This window comes from Coffea arabica, chromosome 6c, assembly GCF_036785885.1.
Source record: "Coffea arabica cultivar ET-39 chromosome 6c, Coffea Arabica ET-39 HiFi, whole genome shotgun sequence".
Taxonomy (NCBI): Eukaryota; Viridiplantae; Streptophyta; class Magnoliopsida; order Gentianales; family Rubiaceae; genus Coffea; species Coffea arabica.
Window position 1 is genome coordinate 14038695 of NC_092320.1, and position 9431 is coordinate 14048125.

Here is a 9431-nt window from a genome sequence, read left to right on the forward strand (position 1 = left end):
AAGCCAAGGTGTGAAGAATAAATAGAGGATAAAACGTATTCATCTTTCGGACAAGTGGAAAACCATAACTGCAGGAAGAACAATTTCGACAATTGGCACCAAATGAGTTCAACCGAAAAACATTGCAAGATCGAGTGATTTTTATCCACGAAAGCGGTAGAATAGTTCTATTTCGGGACTTATTACACACTATGCTACGCTTCCGCACAAAACTGATTCATACCAACTTTACACGTGTCTCCCTCCCTACACTCACCTTCTTCTTTTATATTGTCCATTTTGGTGGTCTTAAATCTTGCATATGCGTGTTTGTAGAAAGGAGGATTATTTGTATGAATTTTTGGATTATGCCGTGACACTTTTTTTTTGTAACGTGATGTATATATTATAAAACATTAATTAAAAAATGTGCTTTAGCAAAATTAGATATATTATATTATATACCTTTAAATTAATCTCATTTGTACACCATATTCACCTTGACATTCGGTCGCCATGAATGATGAGTGCTAATCATTGAATCTCACGTCATGCTTTTGCAAAAATAGAGAGCGGCAATATGTACCCTAACTTGAATTATGCTACATTTTTTAAAACAAGTAATATAAATTTTGTTTTTAAACTTGACTATATTATTTATTTATTTAAAAGTATGATAAAATGAAATTAAATCTTCTATTAATATCTATATATTTATTATATATATCTTTCTAAGTATAATAATTAGTATCTAAAAGCATTCTATTATATATTTTATGTATATTAAAATTACTATTTTATATTTACAAATATTAAATTAGTACTCACCGGTTCAACCAGTGACCCAGTCCCTCTGCCGGCTTCCTTACTGGGCCGAATTTAATAACTAAAAGTTGTATAAGAGTTGAGTGCTTTTGTAGATTAATCCAGTTAACTTCTTTTTTTTTTTTTTCCGAAACAAACCATTCTATCAAAATACTTATCAATAATTCTTTCCTAAATGCCTTCACTATTAAAAAAATCCATCACTATAAGGAAAGGTTATGAATGCGATCCGCAATTTTTAACGAAAGGATTGATAATTATATATGTAAGTATCTTTGCATTTCTAAGAATGAAATTTATAGTCAATTACGCTACTTAATATTTTCCTTTTCAAGAAAAAAAGGTGACAATGAGAAGATATCTATGTCGTTTCAAATTTTCATTGTTTTGTGATGAAATTAACGGTGTAGTTGTTTATTATACTATTATGTACAAATAGAATTGAGTAAAATGAGATTTGGATACATATATACATAAAATAAAAGGGTGAGATGGAGGAAGTATTTCATAGTAACAATACTAGTATAGTATACAATGAATAAATACATTAGGCATAAAAAAAAAAATTAGAGAATAAACACATTGGAGCTAGCTAGTATATATTGTCAGTTTCGTCATGTCCCAAGTTCGAAAGGTCTACTATTCCACTACCCCTGTTCTCTTCTCATAATCTATTCCTCTGCTGCATAGATTTCATCAATTACCCAAAACCTCGCATTCAGATAGCTGCTTTTCTGTGTGAGTGTGTGAGAGAGAGTGCAAGGGAAAGGGACAATGGTAGTCTCATACCAGTCTTCATCCAAGTTCGCTAATTTCCAGTTCCATCCTTCCCCTCCACTCGACCATTTCCGTAAGCCCCCTTCCTTCCCCACTTCACATATTTCTGTGTGTTGTATATAGTATATACAGTGAATATATCTTCAACTCTTTCTATAATTTTTGTGTTTGATTGTCTTTGCGGCTTTGGTTCTGCTCTTTTTTTTTTCCAGGTCAAAAACCAGCTGGGTTTTTCCTCTGCACCTCTGTTCGCCCTGTAATTCCTCGTCCATCAATTTTGCATCTTTTCTGTGTACACACATACACACACGCAAGCACACACTTATTGGTGTTGTAATCATTTTAATTGGAATCCATTGTTTTTACCCATGTTTAGATAGCTATATATGTATTCAATTCTGTGGGGGAGATAGCTAATGAGGAAGGGGTTAAAGGCTGATTATTATGCTTACTACTAATTATTTGAGAGGGAACGAAAAAAGTTAATTTGTGGAAGTTAATACACACACAGATATATATGCATGTATGTGTATATATATACATTGGTTAGAGATGAAAATATGAGTTGTTAGACATTGATTATTACAAATTTAGTTGGCGTTGGCTTTTTGAATGCTAATATGACATGACGCTTGCTCCCTTAGGCGGCTTGGTGGTTGATTTCTCAAATTGAATTTGGAGATAGAAGTTTCCCAATTGAAGTAGAAGTTATGTTTTGCTAGTCATGTAGCATTTGATTTCTGTTTTCTTGGTAAGAATTAGAGATTAATATTTAATGTTGTGCTTCAAATTTAGCCAATAAGGTTTGATTCTACCAGTTTTGTGGTTTTTAGAATTTAGTAGAGCTCTCAAGACTGGATTTTCAGCATATTGTCGGGTAACGATGATGGAAGCGTAATAGTTGCAATTTTGTCAGGCGTGTTGTCCACATTGAACTTGAGGGATCGTTGTTGTGACATGCATTTGACTGCATTATGACCTCAGAAGTCTAGGTAACAAGATTCCATTCAAAATTAACAATTCTAATAATGAAGGTTAATACTGTCAGAGGCCAAAAAAGTAACTTTTCTGTCATTTGTCCTAACATGGAAGTAGTTTATGGAATACCTTTTACATTTTGAAATATTTGAATCTGGTATTTGCATAAGTTTTGGATTGATTAGTAGCACTTTAGCCCTGCAAACCAAGTTCACTTGAATTTGTTTGTGATCCTTCCTCATTCTTTTATCTCTGAGTGCTCTTCTATTGGAGAGAATGTGGAAGAAATATAGAAGAAGAACACCTTTATTTTCTCTTTTGTAAAATCTGATTCAGCTTGTTTGATGACCAAACCCTTGTCCTATACATGCGATAGTTATAAATTTGAATGCCTACACGGAGAAGATTAAAATTGTTTGTAAATGTAGAATCAAAGTAACATGTTCCGTGGCCTTTTGTTTTTCCTATAGGAGAGCATGTGGGCTATGTCAAACATATGATATGATGTGAACTAAGGGTCCTCGTGCCTTGGCCAACAGTAGAATTATTTTGTCTGTGGAGGCAGCCAAAGGCTTTGTGCACTGCTGCTATGGTGGCTGTGCTGTCACTTTAATTTACTATATCCGCTCACATTTACTCCCAGCTGGAACCAGAAAGCACTTACTCTTTAAATGGCACCTTATAAATGACATATTGATAAGGCACATGGGATTTTTAACACTAATCCATCTTTTAGAGCAAGCCTTTTGTTCGACTGACTTGGATGTCTGCCAATTTCAAAATTAAAGAGGATCTCTGCTTTTGGCTTTGTGTTTTGTGTGTGTGTGTGTGTGAGAGAGAGGGAGAGAGAGAGAGAGAGAGAGAGAGAGAGAGGATCTCTGCTTTAAATCCTGTTTGATTCTTTATGCAATTTATTGGCAAATGCGATCTCTATATTTCATTCAAAAGGTAAATGTATAACTTCTCATTTCTATGACTACTACAAGGTGCTAATGCTATTTAGAAACCCAATTTCCTGCCACACAAAGATACTGCTGTCAATGAGATTTTTGACTGTCTTAACTGCATTCATCTACAGAAGTCAAATGCTCATAATAGATTCCGCTTTGGTCTTTTTCCTCTCAAACATTCTACTTGGAGAATTTCAAACATATGTAAGTTCATTCTGGACATACATGATTGTCAAACACTCCTTAACTATTACTTTCACGTTCTGTAATGCATCTTCTTGATTGATGTATGTCGTGACTGTGTTTCTGTTCCCTAAAGTAACAGCCTTGTCGTGTTACTTACTGATTATTTATGATGTCAGTTTCAATAATGTTGATTTTCTTTTGTTAATTTGTGTGAGCTGCCAAGGCTTTTTCTACTCTTTCTTTTCTTGTCAGTGGATTTTGCTGTCAAGTTCTTGAAATTTGCAGTGACACCTTTATCTTCCTATTTGAAAATATTTTGTCTGAATAGTACAGTATTCTTTGCTTTTACAGCTGATTTAATTATTATTATATGAATTGTATAACAAATACACTGCAATAAGTTGAAAAGCAGCTTGCAATAAGGTTTCCATTTTAATTTTTACCATATAAATTCATGATAGTCCCATGTTGGAATACAACATGATAGTTTCATTCAATTTGCTATTCAGCTGCATCTTTGAATTAAATTACCTAAGAATCATTAATTGAGTTACTTTGTGTTATTTGTCAGACTAAAGTCTGAGTTTAGATTTTGCATCCGAATAAGATAAATTTCATGAAGTTGTCATACTTGATCTTTTTGCTTGTGTCTAGCTGGAAACATCTTGCAAACTCTTGTTTATGATAAATCATAAATTCCATAAGAGCTATAAAGATGATTTTGATCCAACCTCTTAGAAAATTTGACTGGGAGATGGATGGTGATAGCAAACCTAGTCAAACTTTTAAAATTGTTTGAAATTGGATGGTGAATTGGGAAATAGGAAATATATTAGATTGCAACGTCATTTTTGCCCAAAATGATGTCTTCACTCTGAAAGTCTCGGTCATGTATTGAACCAATGATTGTACTGAGTTTCCCATGCATATCTGGATGAAATCTTGAACTATTATAAGGGTTTCTTCTGAAAGTTATATTCTTTGTGAGGCATTAGTCGTGGAGCAGTGAAAGTGAGTACTAAGGTTTTTGTGAAGAGTACTTGCTGTTTCTATAGAGTAATACTGGCTCAAAATATTCAAAAATCATGAGTACGAAAAATTTTGCTTATAACTAGATATAAAATTTGATTTCTGTATCACATATCACCTGGGGCTTTCCCTAAAAATTTAATTATCTATAGAAATATGGCTCATTGGAGAGTAAAGAAATTGCTGAAAGTATGAATGTAGAGATATTAAGCATGTAGTAAGTTTGTCATTACAGTAGTATTCTTATAATTTTGAGTGTCCTGTCTGCTTCTGTTTCTCTGCCTGTGCTCTGACTTTTAGAGATCGTATCCACTGCCTTACATATGATTTTCAAGGTATATATATTTATGTTTGTGCGTATGTGTAGATGTGATATCATTCTTTTTTGTTCATAACAAAGCCCAGTTATCGTACTTTCCATCCTTTCTTTACTATCTCTTCGGCATTCTTTCTTTGCAATAAAACTGAACTTTGGGCATTGAAGATCTAATAATTTGTCTATTTTCATACTAAATTTTTACAGATGATTTTACAAGTAAAAGAAGGTGTGCTCATGCATCTCGGTTATCTTTTTTCCCTGTCGAGAAGTTTTGTGGAGTATATGATGAATGTGTTTCAGATAGGTGTAAATTGTCAAGATGCATCATTAGATCTGATATTTCTGCCAGTTGTTCTGCTAGTGCTTCCTATCCACTATCAGGTATATTTTCAACGTCTTCTGTTATATTTTATTTTTTTTTCCAACTTTAACCTTTTTTTCTTCATTCTTTTGTTTTTGGTTGCAGAATCTCAGGCAATCTCAAAATTCAGAGGAATTTGCTTTTATGCTGTAACTTCTTTTGTTGCCATTTTTTTGTTTGTGCTGATGGTGGTTGCACATCCTTTTGTGCTCTTATTTGATAAGTATCGTCGTAAAGCACAACACCTCATTGCTAAAGTCTGGGCACTCTTGACTATTTCTCCGTTTTTGAAGATTGAATTCGAGGGTTTGCATAATCTTCCTGCCAAGGATGCTCCTGCTGTATATGTGTCCAATCATCAGAGTTTTTTAGACATATATACTCTGCTTACTCTTGGGAAAAGCTTCAAATTTATAAGCAAAACTTCTATTTTTCTCTTTCCCATTATTGGATGGGCAATGTATTTCCTGGGCACTATTCCTTTGAAGCGCTTGGACAGCAGAAGTCAACTGGTCTGTTTTTCCTTCTGCTTATAACTAATGTTCTTGGAGTTAGCTCTGCTATTTTTGATAGAACTGTTGTTTGTTTACTTCTGGTTTTGAAGTTATATTGTCTTTCCATTTTTGTTTTCCGTTAATTTGATTTAAAACTTGCAATTTTGGCACACTGATCAATTAGTTTGTGAAATCAGGATTGTCTTAAGAGATGCATGGATCTTGTTAAGAAAGGAGCATCTGTTTTCTTCTTTCCTGAGGGAACTCGGAGTAAGGACGGGAAATTAGGCACTTTTAAGGTGAGCTGCATTTTAGAAATTTCTGCTGCTTCTATAGAAAAGCACAATACTATAAGCATCCCTTTTAGAGATTCTGGTCATGTTGATTGTGGAATGATATATTTGCATTTAGATAGATGAGGTACTTTGCTTCTTTAATTAGTAATAGTGAGTAATGTTAGACACTTGGAATCAATCTTATATATATATCTTTTTCTCCATTTTTTTATTACCCAAGTTTGCTAATTAGTCTCAGGTATGCAAACATTCCCAGCTATAATGCCATTCTCATTCTGGTGTTTTATAGAAAGGCGCATTCAGTGTTGCTGTGAAAACTGGAGTGCCCGTGATTCCAGTTACTCTTATTGGAACAGGCAAGATAATGCCTGCAGGAATGGAGGGTCGACTAAACCCAGGAGGAATTAAAGTTGTCATTCACCCACCCATCGAAGGAAAGGATCCTGATTTCCTGTGCAGTGAGGCCAGAAAGAAGATTGCAGATGTGCTAATTCGTGAAGGTTATGAAACTTAATGCAACAGGAATTTTTCTGTACTGTCTTAGTGTGAAATCTTTCTTGTGGAGCAACGGAGTGCTAGCTCAAAGGTATGAAGATATGAACTTTATCATCCTCTGATCTCTCTTGCTTTGATGGTTTATATTGATTTAACTGAAAACAAGTTACAAGCATTTTCAACCATGTTTAGTTCCTCTTTGGAGAATTGCTTCATTTAGCATATGCGAGTCTGTTTCTCTCCCTCGACTCCCCCATCATGTCAGGGCCGGAAAGAAGATGGGCATAGATTATCTCTAATGGTATAATAAATAAACGGAAGGGTTGCTGTCACAAATTGTAAGACAGTTACAACTCTATGTATGAAATGTCAGTTTTAAAGAGATGTGCACTGACATTAGATATTTAATCTGATAGACATGAGGTGCTCTCATTTCAGATTCAGTGGTGAGCTTATCTCTTAGAATAATATTCTCTCTGTCTCTACCATCCCTTCCCTTCTGCCCTAGTAAAGATCCAAAATATTTATCTGCACATGCTCCACTTGTTCCTTTTTTCCCTTGATTTTATTGTCTGGATTCTGAAGTTTTGAAGTTCCATTCAGTATACAGACATCATATATTTGCTCATGATTATTGATTTATTTATGTTGGTCTTTTCTTCATGTGCTTTCTGGGGGTTGGGTGTTGATCTTCAACTTTAGCCTAGAAATTCTTGATCCTTTCTGCTTGTGTTATTTTGCGATATGCTAATAATCTCCAGCTTCTTGAACCATTTTAGATCTAGTTTATTTCTCTCTTGTGCAAGTGTGGAGATTGCTGTGCCGAGTATTGTCTAGGAATTCGTTAGTGGTTGCCTCCCTTTCATCAAACCTGTTTCTTTCTGCTTGGTTTATTTACTCCAGAAAAGCTGGAGGAGAAGTGCAAATAACCTGTAACATGTCGCTTAGTACTTTTCTGTTACTAGATTTCTTCTTGACTTGAATTTATTTGGGAGGGTCACTATGTTCATTAAAGTCTCTTTATTTTATAGAACTGCCTCAAACCACACACGTGTGGAAGAATGTTACTTTGAGGTCTTGGCGTCAATCTGATGTTAAATCAACTCAATGATGGATATTCCTTTGCAAGTTTAATGAAAACGTACTGCCAAGAAGAAAAGAAGTCTGTTTATTGTTTCTAATTATTCGACGTACTGTCTATACTAAAAGCCTAATTACTCATATCATCTTGTGTTCCCCTTGTGCAGGTTTTTTTTCGAATCTTAACTATTTGACCAAACTTTGAGGAGAATCTGAATCTGAACTTACTTCCGGTCGGCTGGTGAAGCTTTTATTTCCACCATATACTAACTGCAGTAGTGTTGCTTCCGAGAGAGAGAGCTTGTAGATTTCCATCTTGAGTTACATTTTTGGTAAATTCCGTGGTACCCTGCTTTTCCCATGGCTGAATGGCTAGTATCCTTTTAACATGTAATCATCATGATTTTCATGTGACTGAAATTATTTGTTGCTTGTAAATGTGAAGATATAGTAGTTTGCCGGCCATGAAATCGGCACTTGAAATCTTAAACATAGAGAGACACTAACGTAGAAAACTTTACAGCTTTGGCCTTATTTGGGATTTTTCTACAAATTTAGCTACCAGCCATTTTAAGTTTCAAGTTTAAGAAATGGCGGCCATTTGTAGACTTCTTTCAGTTTAATAGGCATTTACCAATTTAATCTCATTGATGTCTTCTGGTTTGAACTTACACTACCTCATGTTTGGACATTAGGTAAGTTTGTCGTCCTAGAGAATCTCAACTGCTCCATGGTAAAAAAGACAATTACTGATGACTTCTCTCATCTTTCAAGTGTTTCAGAGTATTCAATGGAAACGAATGTACAGCAACCTTAAAGTTTTGTGTTGCAGGGACTTGTTATGATAGAATTTTCAGAAGAGTAGAGAGTCTAAATCCCTGAGGCCATCATTGAAGATGGCTGGCAAAAGCATTCATTTGATCTCTTTGGCAAAACCAGCCCAACCTCCACTCCTCCCTCTGATTTCCTGCACTTTTCAAAGGACATTAGTCGTCCCCAATGCAAATGGTCAGATTGGATGGTAAGCGGCAAGCGCGGAATCACGGATTGCTACCTTTGACTATCTTCTTCAGTTACCATTGTTGAAACCTTCTGCACCCCCAGTTTCTTAGCTGATGGCACAAAGTTCCATTAACATTAACCTCCTCTTGTCAAAACTTTAAGAAGTTACGGAATTCTGCACCAGGCTATTATTCATTTTGGATCTCTGGGCGAATGATCGCCACTAAGACTTACAATTATTGTTCTCTTAAGGGAGTCGGATTGGATGTCCTGGTACGTACAAGTTAAGCATTCAACTGTTCATGAAATTGATACTGCCCTCTACTAAAATTAATCATGGCTGCCGGTTACCATAGTCCAATTTCTAATTCAGGATATGCTTTGATACCTTTTCATACCAGGAAAAAGCAAAGGAGATAAGAAAAGAGGAGACAAAAAATTAGATGTAAATTGCCTAACATTAATTACTCTATCAGGATAACATTGCAGGCCTACAACTTTTCCTTCAAATGACATTTGGAATTCTTTTTTTTTATACTTCTATATATATTTATATTATTTGATTCTATATCATATATTTCTAATTCTAATTAGGAATGATTAGTTCCTTAAATTGGCCAATATTACACCAATAACCCGATCCACAATCAACTGCAATTG

At 34.8% G+C, this 9431-nt stretch overlaps 1 protein-coding gene across 10 annotated transcripts; it reads left to right on the forward strand.

Moving 5' to 3' along the window:
* Positions 1-1413: 1413 nt before the first annotated feature.
* Positions 1414-9079, forward strand: LOC113691943 (1-acyl-sn-glycerol-3-phosphate acyltransferase LPAT1, chloroplastic-like). Of its 10 annotated transcripts, XM_072053012.1 has the most exons (10): positions 1417-1654; positions 1794-1837; positions 3638-3713; positions 5248-5424; positions 5510-5916; positions 6096-6197; positions 6484-6780; positions 7937-8101; positions 8465-8502; positions 8602-9079. In XM_072053012.1, exons 1-7 carry the CDS (start codon positions 1579-1581, stop codon positions 6706-6708), a joined length of 1107 nt encoding a protein of 368 aa, XP_071909113.1. In that variant the 5' UTR covers positions 1417-1578; the 3' UTR covers positions 6709-6780; positions 7937-8101; positions 8465-8502; positions 8602-9079. The 10 variants fall into 10 exon arrangements, with proteins under 10 accessions (XP_071909116.1, XP_071909118.1, XP_071909113.1 ...); XM_072053010.1 differs by lacking the exon at positions 8465-8502 and having other exon boundaries at positions 8544-9079; XM_072053011.1 differs by lacking the exon at positions 8465-8502 and having other exon boundaries at positions 8552-9079.
* Positions 9080-9431: the final 352 nt, after the last annotated feature.